The sequence below is a fragment of the Thalassophryne amazonica genome, chromosome 15 (assembly GCF_902500255.1).
Source record: "Thalassophryne amazonica chromosome 15, fThaAma1.1, whole genome shotgun sequence".
NCBI classification, from domain to species: domain Eukaryota; kingdom Metazoa; phylum Chordata; class Actinopteri; order Batrachoidiformes; family Batrachoididae; genus Thalassophryne; species Thalassophryne amazonica.
In genome coordinates, this window is record NC_047117.1 from 84,490,886 (window position 1) to 84,512,943 (window position 22,058).

General features: G+C 39.8%; 1 protein-coding gene across 1 annotated transcript in view; it reads left to right on the plus strand.

Moving 5' to 3' along the window:
• Positions 1-22,058, plus strand: part of LOC117526562 (FERM and PDZ domain-containing protein 1) — a 101,644-nt gene that overhangs the window by 48,052 nt on the left and 31,534 nt on the right. Inside the window, exons 6-11 of the mRNA XM_034188626.1 lie at positions 239-341; positions 6,249-6,294; positions 7,429-7,533; positions 19,398-19,493; positions 21,011-21,136; positions 21,288-21,407. Coding sequence (XP_034044517.1) covers positions 239-341; positions 6,249-6,294; positions 7,429-7,533; positions 19,398-19,493; positions 21,011-21,136; positions 21,288-21,407 — 596 coding nt within the window. The remainder of the gene's footprint in view (positions 1-238; positions 342-6,248; positions 6,295-7,428; positions 7,534-19,397; positions 19,494-21,010; positions 21,137-21,287; positions 21,408-22,058) is intronic.

Below are 22,058 nucleotides of genomic sequence, written 5' to 3' on the forward strand. Positions count from 1 at the left end.
AAAAAGTGGAAACAGCTGTGGAAGGAAAAAACAAATGAGCCGGAGGAGAGCACAGTATGTCCCAAATTAAAAGTACTCTTAAGTGATTGGACGGTTGCATGATAAACAAATTATTAATTTGTGCTGGATGAAAGCAGGCGAGTAGAATACGAGCTGCGCCCCGTCATCGAGCCAGTCAGTTACTGGATGAATAGCAGCTAATTGAGCACAAAAACACAAAGACATTTTGTGTGTCCAGATGGTCCCGCAGATGGTCGGCTCGTCCCCGGGGACCAGCTGGTGAAGATCAATAACGTCGCTGTCGATGATCTGACCCCAGAGCAAGCCGCTGAAATAATCAGGTCCACACACACACACACACACACACACACACTGAACCAAAGTGGTTGTTTTTCCTGCTTTGTGATGCTCAGCAATATAATTTTACAACTTTTATAAATAAACAAAATTAATTTAATGCATCAAAACGAGAGCAGTCCAGTGTGTGGAACGCTTCTGTCCTCTGGAACAGAATGGACCAAAAGGTACTTTCACTGCTCTAAAATCAAATGTTTTCAGTGAAATGTGCTGCACCGAACTGTGCGGCAAGCTGTGTGCCACGGTTGGAGTTCAAGCATGACGTGTTGTCGCAACTACTCGAGCAGCCAATAGAAATTCGGCCTATAATGAGAGAAGCAAATTCTTGCTCAAATATTGACTAGCACTAAGAAATCTGATCATTTTATGTCCATATTAGCTTCTTTACGCCGGCTACCTGTTCACACGAGGGCGGGCTTTAAGGTTCTGTTGTTAACCTATAAAATTCTGAACCGTTGTGTGCTCACTTATGTGGCTGAGCTGGTGAAGCCTCATATGTCGGTGTCGTCGACCAAACGGTCCCCTCTAAAAATTGGTCTGCCCTGCCTTCATTGTGCACGCATCATTTCAGAGCGTCAGCAGCGATTCACTGATTATCGCCTCGTTTCTGCTTCAAACTGCACTCCAGTCATCATCTGTCTCAGCGACAGAAATCGGAAGCTTTTGCACAATCGATTCCACATAAATTCAGCATTATTACCTCCGCCAAGGAGGTTATGTTTTCGGTCACGTTTGTTTGTTTGTCTGTCTGTTTGTCAGCAGGATAACTCAACGGATTGAACTTGAACGGATTTTGATGAAATTTTGTGGAGTGGTTGGAAATGACAAGAGGAACAATCAATCAATCAATCAATTTTTTTTTTTATATAGCGCCAAATCACAACAAACAGTTGCCCCAAGGCGCTTTATATTGTAAGGCAAGGCCATACAATAATGATGTAAAACCCCAACGGTCAAAACGACCCCCTGTGAGCAAGCACTTGGCTACAGTGGGAAGGAAAAACTCCCTTTTAACAGGAAGAAACCTCCAGCAGAACCAGGCTCAGGGAGGGGCAGTCTTCTGCTGGGACTGGTTGGGGCTGAGGGAGAGAACCAGGAAAAAGACATGCTGTGGAGGGGAGCAGAGATCGATCACTAATGATTAAATGCAGAGTGGTGCATACAGAGCAAAAAGAGAAAGAAACAGTGCATCATGGGAACCCCCCAGCAGTCTACGTCTATAGCAGCATAACTAAGGGATGGTTCAGGGTCACCTGATCCAGCCCTAACTATAAGCTTTAGCAAAAAGGAAAGTTTTAAGCCTAATCTTAAAAGTAGAGAGGGTGTCTGTCTCCCTGATCTGAATTGGGAGCTGGTTCCACAGGAGAGGAGCCTGAAAGCTGAAGGCTCTGCCTCCCATTCTACTCTTACAAACCCTAGGAACTACAAGTAAGCCTGCAGTCTGAGAGCGAAGCGCTCTATTGGGGTGATATGGTACTACGAGGTCCCTAAGATAAGATGGGACCTGATTATTCAAAACCTTATAAGTAAGAAGAAGAATTTTAAATTCTATTCTAGAATTAACAGGAAGCCAATGAAGAGAGGCCAATATGGGTGAGATATGCTCTCTCCTTCTAGTCCCCGTCAGCACTCTAGCTGCAGCATTTTGAATTAACTGAAGGCTTTTTAGGGAACTTTTAGGACAACCTGATAATAATGAATTACAATAGTCCAGCCTAGAGGAAATAAATGCATGAATTAGTTTTTCAGCATCACTCTGAGACAAGACCTTTCTGATTTTAGAGATATTGCGTAAATGCAAAAAAGCAGTCCTACATATTTGTTTAATATGCGCTTTGAATGACATATCCTGATCAAAAATGACTCCAAGATTTCTCACAGTATTACTAGAGGTCAGGGTAATGCCATCCAGAGTAAGGATCTGGTTAGACACCATGTTTCTAAGATTTGTGGGGCCAAGAACAATAACTTCAGTTTTATCTGAGTTTAAAAGCAGGAAATTAGAGGTCATCCATGTCTTTATGTCTGTAAGACAATCCTGCAGTTTAGCTAATTGGTGTGTGTCCTCTGGCTTCATGGATAGATAAAGCTGGGTATCATCTGCGTAACAATGAAAATTTAAGCAATACCGTCTAATAATACTGCCTAAGGGAAGCATATATAAAGTGAATAAAATTGGTCCTAGCACAGAACCTTGTGGAACTCCATAATTAACTTTAGTCTGTGAAGAAGATTCCCCATTTACATGAACAAATTGTAATCTATTAGACAAATATGATTCAAACCACCGCAGCGCAGTGCCTTTAATACCTATGGCATGCTCTAATCTCTGTAATAAAATTTTATGGTCAACAGTATCAAAAGCAGCACTGAGGTCTAACAGAACAAGCAACAAGTGATTAAATTTTATTATTATGTACAATTTTAGAGAAAGAGACAAAAAGAAATAGATCACTGTGCCAAGGAGGGAATCTCTTTAGGGTCAGTGACCCTATGGCCTTGTTTGTTTGTCTGTCTGTCAGCAGGATAACTCAAAACGTTTTGAACGGATTTTGATGAACTTTTGTGGAGTGGTTGGAAATGACAAGAGGAACAAGTGATTAAGTTTTACTGGTGATCCGGATCACGATCCGGATCCCGATGCTAATGCGTTAGCATGTCTATGGCATTTTCAATGTTAAAAGTTAGCATTAAACAGTTGCAGCTGTCATCACGTTCGGGTGCATTTGTTTTCAAATTGTAATATTTCTTAAATTTATTTTTGTTTATATATTAATAATCTAATGATTATTATATGCAATTTTACAGAAAGAGACAAAAAGAAATAGATCACTGTGCCAAGGAGGGAATCTCTTTAGGGTCAGTGACCCTATGGCCTTGTTTAGAGAAGTGTTTCATAAATGTTAAAAAATTCATATATTTGCAGTTTAGTTGAATAATAAATTGAATTTTGTCTCTTATTTGTTTTTGTCTATAAGCACATGCAATATCAATATCAGTGCTCAGATGACAGTAGCTTCTGGGAAAGGTGCAAGTTGCAATAAACTGTGATGCCAAGCACTAAGGATACATGCTATCCAGTCACAGCAGATGAAACTTTTTTACTACTGAGAAAACATCATTGTTAGACTTTTTTAGATTCAATGATTCCACCGCGTGTAGATGTTATGGCGTCAGTGACCCCATGGCCTTGGTGGAGGCTTGCACTCTCTGAGTGCTTCTAGTTTCAGAATAAAAGACGGAGGAGTGATCGGAGCGCCACAGCGGCATGTCTGAGTCTGACTCTCTGAGTTTTACTCTCAACACCTAAAGCGATCAAAGGGAATAATGTGATTATTAAACATTAGATGACAAAGTAAAGCCTCTAAAATCATTCTAAAATCTGTTTTTAAGCAGAAACAAGGCTGTTTTAAGCAGAAACAAGATGATAATCGTCGATTCGCTGCAGACGCTCCAAAATGACATAGGTGCAGCTCGTCAGACTTAGATGTGCTGTTGTGGTGCTTTGATCGCCCTCCCATCTTTTATTATGAAATAATGCTGAATTTATGTGGAAATGATTGTTGTGCAAAAGCTTCAGATATCTGTCGCTGAGATAGATGATGACTGGAATGCAGTTTTAAGCAGAAACGAGATAACAATCGGTGAATCGCTACTGATGCTCCAAAATGATGCGTGTGCAGTGAAGGCAGGGCGGACTGATTTTTAGAGGGGACCGTTCCTCACGCGACACCAGCATGTAACTTATGATTGTAGAAGGCCGATTTGTTGCATGTTACTAAGGTTGAGAAGAAAATGGGAGGCGGAGCATCTTCGTATCGTGCACCAATTATGTAGAACAGTTTACCAGCTGAAATTAAGCAGTCAAGTCCAGGTCCAGATTCAAAATGTACTTATTTTCTGTTGTTTATAATCCATGAGAGTGTATAATTATAAATGTCCATTTCAATTACAGGTTTCTATCAATGTTTGGGCTGGACTGCGTTTTTTTATACAATGCTTTTACATCTGAATCAAAAGCTCAAAGCACTTTACAGTGATGCCTCACATTGTTCTGTTAGACCTCAGTGCTGCTTTTGATACTGTTGACCATAAAATTTTATTACAGAGATTAGAGCATGCCATAGGTATTAAAGGCACTGCGCTGTGGTGGTTTGAATCATATTTGTCTAATAGATTACAATTTGTTCATGTAAATGGGGAATCTTCTTCACAGACTAAAGTTAATTATGGAGTTCCACAAGGTTCTGTGCTAGGACCAATTTTATTCACTTTATACATGCTTCCCTTAGGCAGCATTATTAGACGGTATTGCTTAAATTTTCATTGTTACGCAGATGATACCCAGCTTTATCTATCCATGAAGCCAGAGGACACACACCAATTAGCTAAACTGCAGGATTGTCTTACAGACATAAAGACATGGATGACCTCTAATTTCCTGCTTTTAAACTCAGATAAAACTGAAGTTATTGTACTTGGCCCCACAAATCTTAGAAACATGGTGTCTAACCAGATCCTTACTCTGGATGGCATTACCCTGACCTCTAGTAATACTGTGAGAAATCTTGGAGTCATTTTTGATCAGGATATGTCATTCAAAGCGCATATTAAACAAATATGTAGGACTGCTTTTTTGCATTTACGCAATATCTCTAAAATCAGAAAGGTCTTGTCTCAGAGTGATGCTGAAAAACTAATTCATGCATTTATTTCCTCTAGGCTGGACTATTGTAATTCATTATTATCAGGTTGTCCTAAAAGTTCCCTAAAAAGCCTTCAGTTAATTCAAAATGCTGCAGCTAGAGTACTGACGGGGACTAGAAGGAGAGAGCATATCTCACCCATATTGGCCTCTCTTCATTGGCTTCCTGTTAATTCTAGAATAGAATTTAAAATTCTTCTTCTTACTTATAAGGTTTTGAATAATCAGGTCCCATCTTATCTTAGGGACCTCGTAGTACCATATCACCCCAATAGAGCGCTTCGCTCTCAGACTGCAGGCTTACTTGTAGTTCCTAGGGTTTGTAAGAGTAGAATGGGAGGCAGAGCCTTCAGCTTTCAGGCTCCTCTCCTGTGGAACCAGCTCCCAATTCAGATCAGGGAGACAGACACCCTCTCTACTTTTAAGATTAGGCTTAAAAGTTTCCTTTTTGCTAAAGCTTATAGTTAGGGCTGGATCAGGTGACCCTGAACCATCCCTTAGTTATGCTGCTATAGACGTAGACTGCTGGGGGGTTCCCATGATGCACTGTTTCTTTCTCTTTTTGCTCTGTATGCATCACTCTGCATTTAATCATTAGTGATCGATCTCTGCTCCCCTCCACAGCATGTCTTTTTCCTGGTTCTCTCCCTCAGCCCCAACCAGTCCCAGCAGAAGACTGCCCCTCCCTGAGCCTGGTTCTGCTGGAGGTTTCTTCCTGTTAAAAGGGAGTTTTTCCTTCCCACTGTAGCCAAGTGCTTGCTCACAGGGGGTCGTTTTGACCGTTGGGGTTTTACATAATTATTGTATGGCCTTGCCTTACAATATAAAGCGCCTTGAGGCAACTGTTTGTTGTGATTTGGCGCTATATAAAAAATTGATTGATTGATTGATTGATTGATTGATTGATTCACCTATTCACATACACACCAATGTCAGGGTGCTGCCATGCAAGGTGCTCACTACACAACAGGAGCAACTCAAGGATTAAGGACTTTGCCCGAGGGTTTAGAGATTATTTCGTCTGGCTGGGGTTTGAACCAAGGAACCTCTGGGCTCAAGCCGAATGCTTAACCGCTGGACCATCACCTCATGTTAATTTCCTGAAATGTTTAAAAGGTTTTCAGTTGGTCCAAACTACATGAGTCCTTTAAATATAAATTCTATAAATTGTGAATTTCAATTGCAGGGACTGTCAAGATACGCTGACGATGACGATCCTCAGGACGATGCTGGTGAGTCTCGGGATGACAGTAGAACCACTTCCATCAGCGTTTACAAGAACCTGGTGGACTTACTGTTTTCCTTTGGCTTTAACGTGCAGCTTCTGATGTGCCTGCAGACATGCCAATGTAAAATAGTCGTTAATTAATCAGCGCATCAGTTCTTGCTGCTGAGGGTCACATCACTGCTAACTACAAAGCTCCTCCTCCAGACATGGTCGAGGTGTAAATGTGACACCGCAGGCTCGACCCCCTCGATCCATCTGTGAGGTTGAATTATAGGTTTGTGCTGAGATGAAGTATGGTCGGTAAATATCCGTCCGATTGTCAGCGGCTCTGCTGATGGAAGCGTCTTTGCCACCAGATTGATCGCACACAGGAGGAAACGTCACTCAAAGAAATCACCATAAAGCTGTCAGAAAGTTCTAACATCTAGCAGAAAAGGATAGTACTTGACATGACAAGAAAGAACCTATCAGGAAAGTGCAGAACTGTGTCCTTTAAGTAAATACAGTAACTTTAATGTAAATAGTGATCTTAAAGTGTCATATTTTGCAAAATCTCTGCAAACATTTTTTTTTAACCAGTAAATATGTTAAGGGGTTTGATTTTAAATGTGCCCTAAGTTTGACAGTTTTGTACATGCATGTCACCGTTCTCTTGCTATAAGCTAAACTGAAGACTGAAAAGGCTTGTTTCTTGGCATATGAAGTCTGATTGGGTAGATGCCAACTAGGACCCAAGACAGCCTGATAAGTGAGGTATTATTAACATACCACAAAGTCACTGCGCTAGACTGAACCCAATCTCACACCAAGCTTGTGATGGCATCACAAAAAAATGATTTCACCTATTAGTTCATCACAAAATGTGTTAGATTCTCTTGATGGTATCAAAAAATTATGTCTTGATACTGTTAAGATATCATCACGATACCATATGTGATACCATAACGATACCATACGTGATACTATCAAAAATTTGGTATCAAAAATTTGGGGGTGACAAAAGTGGGGGTGGGGTTATGGGTAGGGTCAGGGTCAGGCTAAAAATGGTGACTGAAACTTCAGAGTGTCACAAAAATGTGAGAGAAAATGTGCATCTCATTAAATATTGATAAGATTGTATGATTGTTGCTTGTCTTAGGGTCCAAAATCATCATTCATCACACCAGAAAAGAGAGCCAAGCTCAAATCCAATCCGGTGAAAGTTCATTTTGCTGAGGAGGTTGAAGTCAATGGACACTCTCAGGTGAGAACGATGACACGTACATTCCCTTCCCATCCTACAACCTTTAAACAAAATAAGAAGACTGTTTTGAATTCATGAGGAACAAATTCATAAACTTTCTGAATGAAATGCTTGTATAAACTTCACATTTCCTTATCTTCTAGAGTATAAGTCACACCTGTCCAAAAAACAACAACAACAAAAAGTCCCTTGAAGAGGGGAAAAAATGTTTGAGTTTTCTGTATTGGAACTTGCTTTTTAACACAGTGTTTCCTCTGAGGCAAGCTTAACAGTGAACAGGAACTCAGTGTCGCACATGTGCACTCTGCTGTGTGTGCTGTTACTAACATAAGACAACAGATTAAAGGTTATACAGTTTGGACAAACAAAATCATCCGATGGACATGGATGGAGAAGTGAACAATGGATTTATGCAGGAAGCATTTAGCTTGTGGTGTGTACCATAAGGATGGTTAAATTGCAGAATCTTGCAGTTCCTTGCATGGTGCCTTGAGGCTGTCTCCAAAGGTGAGACACTCCCCGTCAGTGATGCCGGTAACGCGCGTTACTCTAATCTAAGCACTTTTTTTAGTAACGAGTAATCTAACGCGTTAATCTTTCCAAATCAGTAATCAGATTAAAGTTACTTCTCCAAGTCACTGTGCGTTACTATTATTTTTGCTATTTAATTTAATTTACTATTATTATTGTGGGTCGATAGCAGCATTAAACTTGGTCCGTGGGCAGGAGGTCGGGGTTCGACTGAACTGCCCACTTTAAGCGAGCTGTGAGCTTTTCATCCGCGTTTTTTTGCAGCAGCTACGACTCGTGCTTTTTTTTCTCCTTTATTTAGAATTCTGAGCTGAGCCGCTTGCTGCTAAAAACAGCTGATCCTCCACGACGCATCAACAACTGACACCATTTTCCACTCAAATGCACCTAAACTCTCTTTCTGAGGACCACATGATGTGAAAACACAATAAAACTTCCTTACCTGTAAATCTGGTCATGTTTTCTGCATAAATAAATGTTATCCATTCTTTGTGCTCAAACGCCAAAGCAGGGGCGAATCCAGATGGAATGGGGGCGTGGGGCAAGGATGTGCTCCCCTCCCCACAACACCCCTAGATTAAAGGTCCAGTTTTGAAGCTGTTTTTTTAACTACAACTACTAATACTACTTAAAATAATAATAATTTCGACAAGTAAAATGTTTAGAGATAATTTAAATGTTAGAATGAATTTTATAGTTACATTTATAAACAATGTAGGTTAGAAACTGCAAGTTTTACTGTTGCAGTGCTGTCAATAGTTAAATATGAGGTCAAGAAAGAGGTCTTTATTTTACTTTTTATAAAACAAATATTTATTTTCATTTTAGTCAAGAAAGGGTGACTATAAAGTGAGTTTTGGCAAAACAGGTATCATTGTCATGTTGAGGTGGCAGAGGGTTGTTGTCGGCAGCTGGGGAAAGTAACTAAAAAAGTAACTAGTAATCTAACTTAGTTAATTTTCCAATTGAGTAATCAGTAAAGTAACTAAGTTACTTTTTCAAGGAGTAATCAGTAATCAGTAATTGGATTACTTTATCAAAGTAACTGTGGCAACACTGCTCCCCATAGATCCCCATGTTCATTTGCCCAGTCTTACAGAAAAACCAAAAAAACAAAACATATTTACAGGCTGGCACAAAAAAAAAAGAATTTTATTATAACTCATCAGTTTCAGCCATAATGCTCTGAATAATTAAGCATAGTAAATTTGAGTGACAGCTAGTTTGTGTCGACAAGCCGCATCCAGCGCACCACGAGCAGTGAAATTGACTGCTTGTCCTTTATAAGCATTTTATTACAATTATCTGAGATAATATGTTTTGCCTTGTAGCTAATTGTACAAAAGGACCATCTAAGAAGTCTGTACTCCAGTATTTCCACTGAGTGGAAATTCAGTGGTATATTAACACCATTAGCACAAATTAACAGATATTGAGAGTTTGGTGAACTTACTCCACCGTTACTGAGGCAATATCCCGGTCATAATTTTTAATACCTGCATCTAAACCTCCCGTTATGAAAACCATCACCCAGTCATCACAAAATATGTGTTAATAAAATTCCAGAACTCAGGTTACCCTATTAGCTTTTGCTTGTTTTGTAACTTGGAAATGGGGTGTGTTTGGGCTTCACTTATGGGTTGGTTGATCCAAAATGCCGGTCAAGATGGCTACATTTGGGCCCAGCTGATTTCATTGTCAAACCAGGTCTTCAGAAAAACTATGGGTGACATCACGTAGGGTCTTTCCAGTATGTATAATGTCTTCACCTGGATCATGTATCCCTGTTCTTGTTATTGACATTTATTCATTGTTTCTGGGGTTATAAACAAAATAGTGTAAAATGTCCACCCATTTTCAATTACATACAGTAAGAATTCAGTGTCATGGGGTGTTGGACCAGCAGACACTGGGTAAGTGACTAGGTCAATGCTTGCATGGACTAGGTGATGGGTGTGGTTGTGGAAACCAGTGACTTATGTGCTTTTGTTGGAGAGGAAAAATTTCCCAACATTGACTTGATGTTTGATGTTGTGATCTTTGCGAAATCGGTGGACACCCTGACTGCAGCACTTGAGAAGCTGAATGTCTCGGTTTATGATTGTACAGGGTTAGCGTAGCCCTAAACAGAAGCCCCGTGTACACCGCCAACCCGTTCACATCTCTAACCGTTTTTCCCCACTCGACGACACACCCGCCGAGGATCAAACTCTGGTTATTGGCGACTCTGTTTTGCGAAATGTCAAGTTAGCGACACCAGCAACCATAGTCAATTGTCTTCCGGGGGCCAGAGCAGGTGACATTGAAGGAAATTTGAAACTGCTGGCTAAGGCTAAGCGTAAATTTGGTAAGATTGTAATTCACGTCGGCAGTAATGACACCCGGTTACGCCAATCGGAGGTCACTAAAATTAACATTAAATCGGTGTGTAACTTTGCAAAAACAATGTCGGACTCTGTAGTTTTCTCTGGGCCCCTCCCCAATCAGACCGGGAGTGACATGTTTAGCTGCATGTTCTCCTTGAATTGCTGGCTGTCTGAGTGGTGTCCAAAAAATGAGGTGGGCTTCATAGATAATTGGCAAAGCTTCTGGGGAAAACCTGGTCTTGTTAGGAGAGACGGCATCCATCCCACTTTGGATGGAGCAGCTCTCATTTCTAGAAATCTGGCCAATTTTCTTAAATCCTCCAAACCGTGACTATCCAGGGTTGGGACCAGGAAGCAGAGTTGTAGTCTTACACACCTCTCTGCAGCTTCTCTCCCCCTGCCATCCCCTCATTACCCCATCCCCGTAGAGACGGTGCCTGCTCCCAGACTACCAATAACCAGCAAAAATCTATTTAAGCATAAAAATTCAAAAAGAAAAAAATAATATAGCACCTTCAACTGCACCACAGACTAAAACAGTTAAATGTGGTCTATTAAACATTAGGTCTCTCTCTTCTAAGTCCCTGTTGGTAAATGATATAATAATTGATCAACATATTGATTTATTCTGCCTTACAGAAACCTGGTTACAGCAGGATGAATATGTTAGTTTAAATGAGTCAACACCCCCAAGTCACACTAACTGTCAGAATGCTCGTAGCACGGGTCGGGGCGGAGGATTAGCAGCAATCTTCCATTCCAGCTTATTAATTAATCAAAAACCCAGACAGCTTTAATTCATTTGAAAGCTTGACTCTTAGTCTTGTCCATCCAAATTGGAAGTCCCAAAAACCAGTTTTATTTGTTATTATCTATCGTCCACCTGGTCATTACTGTGAGTTTCTCTGTGAATTTTCAGACCTTTTGTCTGACTTAGTGCTTAGCTCAGATAAGATAATTATAGTGGGCGATTTTAACATCCACACAGATGCTGAGAATGACAGCCTCAACACTGCATTTAATCTATTATTAGACTCTATTGGCTTTGCTCAAAAAGTAAATGAGTCCACCCACCACTTTAGTCATATCTTAGATCTTGTTCTGACTTATGGTATGGAAATAGAAGACTTAACAGTATTCCCTGAAAACTCCCTTCTGTCTGATCATTTCTTAATAACATTTACATTTACTCTGATGGACTACCCAGCAGTGGGGAATAAGTTTCATTACACTAGAAGTCTTTCAGAAAGCGCTGTAACTAGGTTTAAGGATATGATTCCTTCTTTATGTTCTCTAATGCCATATACCAACACAGTGCAGAGTAGCTACCTAAACTCTGTAAGTGAGATAGAGTATCTCGTCAATAGTTTTACATCCTCATTGAAGACAACTTTGGATGCTGTAGCTCCTCTAAAAAAGAGAGCTTTAAATCAGAAGTGCCTGACTCCGTGGTATAACTCACAAACTCGTAGCTTAAAGCAGATAACCCGTAAGTTGGAGAGGAAATGGCGTCTCACTAATTTAGAAGATCTTCACTTAGCCTGGAAAAAGAGTCTGTTGCTCTATAAAAAAGCCCTCTGTAAAGCTAGGACATCTTTCTACTCATCACTAATTGAAGAAAATAAGAACAACCCCAGGTTTCTTTTCAGCACTGTAGCCAGGCTGACAAAGAGTCAGAGCTCTATTGAGCTGAGTATTCCATTAACTTTAACTAGTAATGACTTCATGACTTTCTTTGCTAACAAAATTTTAACTATTAGAGAAAAAATTACTCATAACCATCCCAAAGACGTATCGTTATCTTTGGCTGCTTTCAGTGATGCCGGTATTTGGTTAGACTCTTTCTCTCCGATTGTTCTGAGTTATTTTCATTAGTTACTTCATCCAAACCATCAACATGTTTATTAGACCCCATTCCTACCAGGCTGCTCAAGGAAGCCCTACCATTATTTAATGCTTCGATCTTAAATATGATCAATCTATCTTTGTTAGTTGGCTATGTACCACAGGCTTTTAAGGTGGCAGTAATTAAACCATTACTTAAAAAGCCATCACTTGACCCAGCTATCTTAGCTAATTATAGGCCAATCTCCAACCTTCCTTTTCTCTCAAAAATTCTTGAAAGGGTAGTTGTAAAACAGCTAACTGATCATCTGCAGAGGAATGGTCTATTTGAAGAGTTTCAGTCAGGTTTTAGAATCCATCATAGTACAGAAACAGCATTAGTGAAGGTTACAAATGATCTTCTTATGGCCTCGGACAGTGGACTTATCTCTGTGCTTGTTCTGTTAGACCTCAGTGCTGCTTTTGATACTGTTGACCATAAAATTTTATTACAGAGATTAGAGCATGCCTTAGGTATTAAAGGCACTGTGCTGCAGTGGTTTGAATCATATTTGTCTAATAGATTACAATTTGTTCATGTAAATGGGGAATCTTCTTCACAGACTAAAGTTAATTATGGAGTTCCACAAGGTTCTGTGCTAGGACCAATTTTATTCACTTTATACATGCTTCCCTTAGGCAGTATTATTAGACGGTATTGCTTAAATTTTCATTGTTACGCAGATGATACGCAGCTTTATCTATCCATGAAGCCAGAGGACACACACCAATTAGCTAAACTGCAGGATTGTCTTACAGACATAAAGACATGGATGACCTCTAATTTCCTGCTTTTAAATTCAGATAACACTGAAGATATTGTACTTGGCCCCACAAATCTTAGAAACATTGTGTCTAACCAGATCCTTACTCTGGATGGCATTACCCTGACCTCTAGTAATACTGTGAGAAATCTTGGAGTCATTTTTGATCAGGATATGTCATTCAAAGCGCATATTAAACAAATATGTAGGACTGCTTTTTTGCATTTACGCAATATCTCTAAAATCAGAAAGGTCTTGTCTCAGAGTGATGCTGAAAAACTAATTCATGCATTTATTTCCTCTAGGCTGGACTATTGTAATTCATTATTATCAGGTTGTCCTAAATGTTCCCTAAAAAGCCTTCAGTTAATTCAAAATGCTGCAGCTAGAGTACTGACGGGGACTAGAAGGAGAGAGCATATCTCACCCATATTGGCCTCTCTTCATTGGCTTCCTGTTAATTCTAGAATAGAATTTAAAATTCTTCTTCTTACTTATAAGGTTTTGAATAATCAGGACCCATCTTATCTTAGGGACCTCGTAGTACCATATCACCCCAATAGAGCGCTTCGCTCTCAGACTGCAGGCTTACTTGTAGTTCCTAGTGTTTGTAAGAGTAGAATGGGAGGCAGAGCCTTCAGCTTTCAGGCTCCTCTCCTGTGGAACCAGCTCCCAATTTAGATCAGGGAGACAGGCACCCTCTCTACTTTTAAGATTAGGCTTAAAACTTTCCTTTTTGCTAAAGCTTATAGTTAGGGCTGGATCAGGTGACCCTGAACCATCCCTTAGTTATGCTGCTATAGACGTAGACTGCTGGGGGGTTCCCATGATGCACTGTTTCTTTCTCTTTTTGCTCTGTATGCACCACTCTGCATTTAATCATTAGTGATCGATCTCTGCTCCCCTCCACAGCATGTCTTTTTCCTGGTTCTCTCCCTCAGCCCCAACCAGTCCCAGCAGAAGACTGCCCCTCCCTGAGCCTGGTTCTGCTGGAGGTTTCTTCCTGTTAAAAGGGAGTTTTTCCTTCCCACTGTAGCCAAGTGCTTGCTCACAGGGGGTCGTTTTGACCGTTGGGGTTTTACATAATTATTATATGGCCTTGCCTTACAGTATAAAGCGCCTTGGGGCAACTGTTTGTTGTGATTTGGCGCTATATAAAAAAATTGATTGATTGATTGATTGATTTTAATGACTTCCTGGACTCAGTGTATATGAATGTGGTGAAAGTGTCGAACTTGTAAAGACGTTCTTTTATCTCAGCAGGGTCATTCACATCACTGGGTCATCAGCCTTATAAATGTGAGGCACCTGGGAAGAGCTTATGAAGTCATGAGGACACTGCACAGAGTTGTTTGGCCATGCAGGCATCTTTGCAAGAGAACTAAGGTCCAAGTATTTAGGGTCTTGATGCTTCCTGTCTTACAGAATGGTTGTGTGAGAACCTCAGTGGCTGGAGAATGCCAGTGGGTTTTTTTGTGGTTGCTATTCATGACCCAAGGGGTTCCCTGGTGATGTGGTGACATACAGCACCACAACATGCTCCAAGACTTGACGTAACTTGACATCGATTCACCTAACCTCCATATTTTTGGAAGTGGTAGGAAGCTGGAACGCCCAGATGTAACCCATGCCAAAATGGGGAGAACATGCCAACGCCACACAGATTGGAGTCCAACCTGGGTCCTTCTCACTGAGAAGCACTAAGTCACTGTGCTGCCCTTCTAAAATGTCCTTATTGTTAAATAAAGTAAGAGTGTGTGTGTGTGTGTGTGTGTGTGTGTGTGTGTGTGTGTGTGTGTGTGTGTGTGTGTGTGTGTGTGTGTGTGTGTGTGTGTGTGTGTGTGTTTGTGGGGGGGGTCCTGGATCTGCAAATTTAAGATGTTCTTGCTCAGATTTTGCCTCACCCTTCCTTGGGTATCATGAAATGAGTGAAAATGTCAAAATAATGGTAAGGCAAAAGGTTTTCCCACTTTATGCAACAAATGATGTTTAAGCGGGGCTTTCTGACAGGTTTAGCAGTTGTTTATACTGTCAGTTTTCTGCCCTGCTGCCTGCAGTTTTACTGTCGGAAGCTCGGGCTGGTTAGAGTTCCCATCCTTCCGGCGGATGAGGAAAACCACAGAGGCTGAAGTGCTCATTACCATTCAGAGAGAAAACACCGATCGATATCTGCCTCAGCATACAGTCTTGATGTCTGTGATTACAGGGCCGTGAGCATTAGAACAAGATACAGAAAGGGGGATATGAGAGCGGGAGGGGAGCTGCTGCGCTTGCTGTTCTTCTAAATGAAGATCAAGTAAATACATGATGGGAGAATTACAAGCCATGAATGGTGCAGATATCAAAATTACACCACAGCTGTAAAATAAATAATAATAATAAAAAATAATCTTTATTTAACCAGATAAAAGCCCATTGAGATTTAAACATCTTTTACAAGGGTGATCTGGCCAAGAAAGGCAGCATCACACATCATAATAGACAAGTCAACATCACCATGAGAACATTATTAACAAATAAAATACAAGGAATATACAGAAAAAAGCAATCAGCTTGGTCATTGTAACAATGTATAGGATAAAAACAAATTAGAATTTAAAAACATGGGCACTGTACAAAAGAATTCCGTTCGCAGTCTCTTAAAATAGAGTGGAAGGCATTCAAAGAAATAAACCCAGACAGTTTCAATTCAGATTGGAGGACATTACAATCAGAGAGAGCAGAGAAACTAAAAGCTTTCTTTCCCGTTTCAGTGCGAACACGAGGTACACGGAAGCACAGCATAATACACAGCATAACTGGTGCCTTCTCGACTGTCTCGGTGATGTCAAGGCTTGGTTAGCACAGAATTATTTAAAACTTAACAAGGGAAAAACTGAAATAATTCTGTTTGGCAATTCCCGCTTTGACTTGGGACCTCTCCAAAGTTTTGTGCGTCCCAAAGTCACCAGCCTTGGTGTCACCATAGACAGCGATCTTAAACTTGATAAACAGGTTAACGCGGTTTTAAAATCGAGCTTTTTTTTTACCTTCGTCTTTTATTAAAAGTGAAACCTTTTATCCCTTTTAATTTGTTTGAACAAGTCATGCATGCTTTTATTTCTTCTCGTTTAGACTACTGCAATGCACTTTATTCCGGAATTAGCCATAACGCACTTTCCCGACTGCAGTTAGTCCAGAATTCAGCGGCTCAACTTTTAACAGGGGCCAGAAAGCGTGAGCACATTACCCCAATTTTGGGTTCTCTGCACTGGCTCCCTGTACGTTTCAGAATTGATTTTAAGATACTTTTGTTTGTTTTTAAAGCTCTGAATGGACTGGCCCCGCAATATATCATCAACTGCCTCCAGGTTTACACTCCAGCATGAGCTCTGAGGTCCGAGGGCCAGTCCCAGCTCATGGCCTAGGACAAGACTTAAAACTCGAGGGGACAGAGCCTTCTCCGTGGTCAGTCCCAGACTCTGGAACGCTCTGCCCCTACACGTCTGATCTGCTCCCACTGTGGAGTGTTTTAAGTCCCGTCTTAAAGCTCACTTTTATTCCTTGGCTTTTAACACCGCATGAGTTGTATGGTCCTTGTGTCTTATTTTATGTTTATTTTATTGAAATTTATTGTTTTATATGGTTTTATTTATTTATGTATTATTTTATCTTATTTATTTTACTGTTATTATTGTTATTATTACTATTTTGTGTGTCTATGCTTTTGCTGTGCAGCACTTTGGAGACTCGAGTCTGTTTAAATGTGCTTTATAAATAAAGTGGATTGGATTGGGTAATAGCTTTCAGATTTCCGAAGTAAACTGGATAAATAGATCGGAACCAGTCCAATAAGATTTTTGTAAACCAGAGTCATCCAATGTGTTTATCGCCGTACTGAGAAAAAGGGCATGCCAGCATTAGCATACAACTCACAGTGGTGTGTGAGGTGGCTATAACCAGTGATGAATCTCAAGCCACAATGATACAGTGGGGTCAGGCACTGTGGACAACTGGTTGAAGCTCATATATACAGTAGTGTTCAGAATAATAGTAGTGCTATGTGACTAAAAACATTAATCCAGGTTTTGAGTATATTTCTTATTGTTACATGGGAAACAAGGTACCAGTAGATTCAATAGATTCTCACAAATCCAACAAGACCAAGCATTCATGATATGCACACTCTTAAGGCTATGAAATTGGGCTATTAGTAAAAAAAAAGTAGAAAAGGGGATGTTCACAATAATAGTAGCATCTGCTGTTGATGCTACAAACTCAAAACTATTATGTTCAAACTGCTTTTTTTAGCAATCCTATGAATCACTAAACTAGTATTTAGTTGTATAACCACAGTTTTTCATAATTTCTTTACATCTGCGAAGCATTAATTTTGTTGGTTTGGAACCAAGATTTTGCTCCTTTACTAGTGTGCTTGGGGTCATTGTCTTGTTGAAACACCCATTTCAAGGGCATGTCCTCTTCAGCATAAGGCAGCATGACCTCTTCAAGTATTTTGACATATCCAAACTGATCCATGATACCTGGTATGCGATATATAGGCACAACACCATAGTAGGAGAAACATGCCCATATCATGATGCTTGCACCACCATGCTTCACTGTCTTCACTGTGAACTGTGGCTTGAATTCAGAGTTTGGGGGTCGTCTCACAAACTGTCTGCGGCCCTTGGACCCAAAAAGAACAGTTTTACTCTCATCAGTCCACAAAATATTCCTCCATTTCTCTTTAGGCCAATTGATGTGTTCTTTGGCAAATTGTAACCTCTTCTGCACATGTCTTTTATTTAACAGAGTGACTTTGCAGGGGATTCTTGCAAATAAATTAGCTTCACACAGGCGTCTTCTAACTGTCACAGCACTTACAGGTAACTCCAGACTGTGTTTGATCATCCTGGAGCTGATCAATGGGTGAGCCTTTGCCATTCTGGTTATTCTTCTATCCATTTTGATGGTTGTTTTCCGTTTTCTTCCACGCGTCTCTGTTTTTTTTTTTTTTTTTTGGCCATTTTAAAGCATTGGAGATCATTGTAGATGAACAGCCTATACGTTTTTGCACCTGCGTATAAGTTTCCCCCTCTCCAATCAACGTTTTAATCAAACTACGCTGTTCTTCTGAACAATGTCATGAACGTCCCATTTTCCTCAGGCTTTCAAAGAGAAAAGCATGTTCAACAGGTGCTGGCTTCATCCTTAAATAGGGGACACCTGATTCACACCTGTTTGTTCCACAAAACTGACAAACTCACTGACTGAATGCCACACTACTATTATTGTGAACACCCCCTTTTCTACTTTTTTTTTTTACTAATAGCCCAATTTCATAGTCTTAAGATGTGCATATCATGAATGCTTGGTCTTGTTGGATTTGTCAGAATCTACTGAATCTACTGGTACCTTGTTTCCCATGTAACAATAAGAAATATACTCAAAACCTGGATTAATCTTTTTAGTCACATAGCACTACTATTATTCTGAACACTACTGTACATGACATCGGCGTAGTCCAGTAAGGGCAAGAAGGTAGCACTTATCAAGAGCTTCTGAGCACGTAAGGAAAAACATGACTTATTTCTATAAAGGAAGCCTAGCTTTATTTACCTTTATTTTGGAAATTAAGTAAAAACATCTGTTCCCAAAACATTTTCACACTATTTCAGTGTAAATATAAATTCAGTGAAAGCAGTGTTTAGATAAACAGTATCTGACAAACTGTTTTGCAAAACTTTGATGATAAAAGGAGGTTCTGTACCTTTCTGTGTTTGTACAACTAATTCTAAAATAATTTGAAGAACTCTGTTCCCACAGTCCTTTGTTGAAACAGACTTCTATTGTGACAACACAAAGCGTGTCCTTAAAGTAGTCCTTTAATTTGTAGGGTGTGGAGTGGCTTTGTGTTCAGGCAGTGTCTTATAACCTGTGTAGCAGAAAAAAAATCCACTAGAATTATCAAAAGTAGTGGTTCTTCAGTAATCCAAACTGTAGCTGTATTTAGTGTATGTTGATGTGATGTCATCACCTCCGTGTTTCCACGTGGACTTTGACTTCCTCTGTGCTGAGCCCTGAGGCTTCCCACTCCTTCCACTCTCATGGCTGTGCTGCCATCAAATGGTTGTTTAGTGTAATCACACTTAAAATCCTCAATAATCAACTTTCTGCTCTTGTGACAGACCTCATTTTCTATTTGAGACAAACTGCTCATCTAATGACTCTCGGGGACGTTTCACATGACCTCATCTGCCCACAAGTTTGAACCAGGAGGGTTTTTTTGTATCATTGAACACTTTCATTGACCACTGACTTTTTGTATGTCGTCCAGGGTAACTCGCTGCTCTTCCTGCCAAATGTTCTGAAGGTTTATCTGGAGAATGGGCAGACCAAAGCCTTCAAATTTGAACCAAATACCACAGTCAAGGTACTTTGAAGTAATACTTTCTGTCTGAGGTCTAGAACTTGATGATTTGAATTTCATGTTTGCGATGGAGTGCGTATTGCTTCAGATATGGAAGCAGTCTCTGTGATTTCTTTGGGACGTATTAGGGCTGGTTTTTAAATCCATGTTGGTGTTGATCTGCTGCTGAACATGAAGACAATTGCAGCTGATGTGGCTGCATGACAGCCAACATTAGTACCGTTTGCAGGTCCATGTCCCAAGTAGCATCTTAATGTTTAAGACTCCTAGAAATGATGGAAAGATTCATTCATCCATTTTCAACACCCGCTTACTCCAGTTAAGGCTCACAGCGGACTGGAGCTTATCCCAGCATGCATAGTTTGTGAGGTGGGGTACACCCTGGACAGAGTGTCAGTCTGTCGCAGGGCCACATATAGACAAACATACACATTCACACTCTAACACACACACCTATGGACAGTTTAAAGTTTCCACTTCACCTAACATACATGTTTTTGGATGCGGGAGGAAGCTGGAGCACCCGCAAGGTACCCACGCAAACACATGGAGAACATGCAAACTCCACATAGAAAGGTTACAGGTGGGATTCAAACCCATGGCCATCTTTCTGTGAAACAGCACTTCTAACCACTAAGCCACTGTGCAGCCCATGATGGAATGATGCAATCAGACTAACCATTGATTGATGATTGAAGAGGAGGAAGATGAAGTGGGCATGATCTGATTGACTGATTGATTGATTGACTGACTGAGTTATACAGTAGCAGTCAAACATTTGGACAGACTTTACCTATTTACCAACAATTACACTTAAAATGTTAATTAAAACACTTGTTTTCAAAGTGATACTTGAAAAAAAAAACCAATAAATTTGGAAACAAATGTATTTATTTATTTGTTTGTTTATTTATTTGGATCCCCATTAACTGCTTGGATATTAAAGAGAAAAAGATAAGAAACATAGTTGAAAGTTGAAAAGAACCTTAAATGGTGGACAAGCTACAAGATAATTACAAATTACATTTATACAACACAGTCTGGCCAAAAAAAAAAAACCAAAAACATAAAGAAATAATAATAATAACTAATAATAATACTAATAATGCAGAAAGAAATATTGGACTCAGCAGTATAATCAAAAGATGGAAAAAAAATTCTCATAATCAGCATCAAAATGGTTCCACAGATAAAAATTTAAATAGGGTTTTATTTTTTAAATTTGTCTTAAAATGTGCCTGTTTAAATAAACAGTGGTAGTTATTTTATTCCACAGTAAAATACACTATAAAAGAAAGATGTTTTACAAAGATTTTTGAATATTCTTCTAAAGTGACTTTTTGAAAAAAATTGTATATATGGCTGTTCAGGTTTGAGAGAAAATTTGGCCAAGAGATGGACAGTAAAAACAAAAATCATCTGTGTGTGATCATTATAAAAATAATCCTCTGACCTGGACTCAACATGCGTGTCCTGGTGCTAGAAAATATGTTCAAACTCTAACTTTTCCAATGTTGCAGGACCTTGTGATGACGCTGAAGGAAAAACTTTCTCTGAGTCGTATTGAACACTTCGCCTTGGTCCTGGAGCACCAGCACAGCGTGACTAAACTCTTGCTGCTACACGACGAGGAGAACATACAGCAGGTAAACACGCAGACATGCACCCCAACAACACGTTTTACACGTCTCGACAACTGCGCACGCAGTACGCATGCAACCTATCTACAGCTGATGAGGAAGACATTTATGTATTTGGGGTACTCCACATCATCTTGTTTTTCTCGTCTAATTCCAGGTAGTCGAGAAGAAAGAGTCTCATGACTACAGATGTTTGTTTCGTGTTTGTTTTATGCCCAAAGAACCTCAGCACATGCTGCTGGAGGATCCTGTTGCCTTCGAGTACCTCTACCTGCAGGTATAGTTGTGTATCTGTGGTCAAATTATTGTATAAACTCTATGACCATCCTCACCCAGTTTTTATAAAGTCCTGCTCAACTGAAGCACAGGTTGTTTTTCAAAGTGACTGTTGTGTAACTGTTAAACTTCTCCATCAACAAAACCTAAAAATACATACCTTGTTTGAAAGTAACCTGAGGTACATGAAATCCCACGTGGAGCAGAAAAGTGAAGAGAATCAGGTGCAGAGTCGTAATAAGCTGCTCATTAACGAGCCACAAATCACAAAGAAATCAAATTCGGTAAATATTGTACAGAAGGAACAAATGATAACATATGAAGATGATTCAGATTAATCTTAGGACCTTTGTAGACACATTTTCCATGTTATCCAGAACCCAAGACGATGCCTTCAAAAGTCTTGTTTTATTCACAACCCAAAGATATTCACTTTACTGTCAGGTAGGAGTAAAGCAGCTTGTAAAATAAACCAAAAACTATTTTCCTTTAAGAAACTGAAATCATAATATTTTGATATTTCTTAAAAAAAATACTCAAAATGAATAATCAATTCAATCAATAATCAAAAATAGTTATTGATTAATTTAATAGTTGATTAATCATTGCAAACGGTATATCACACACACACACACACACACACAATAACACA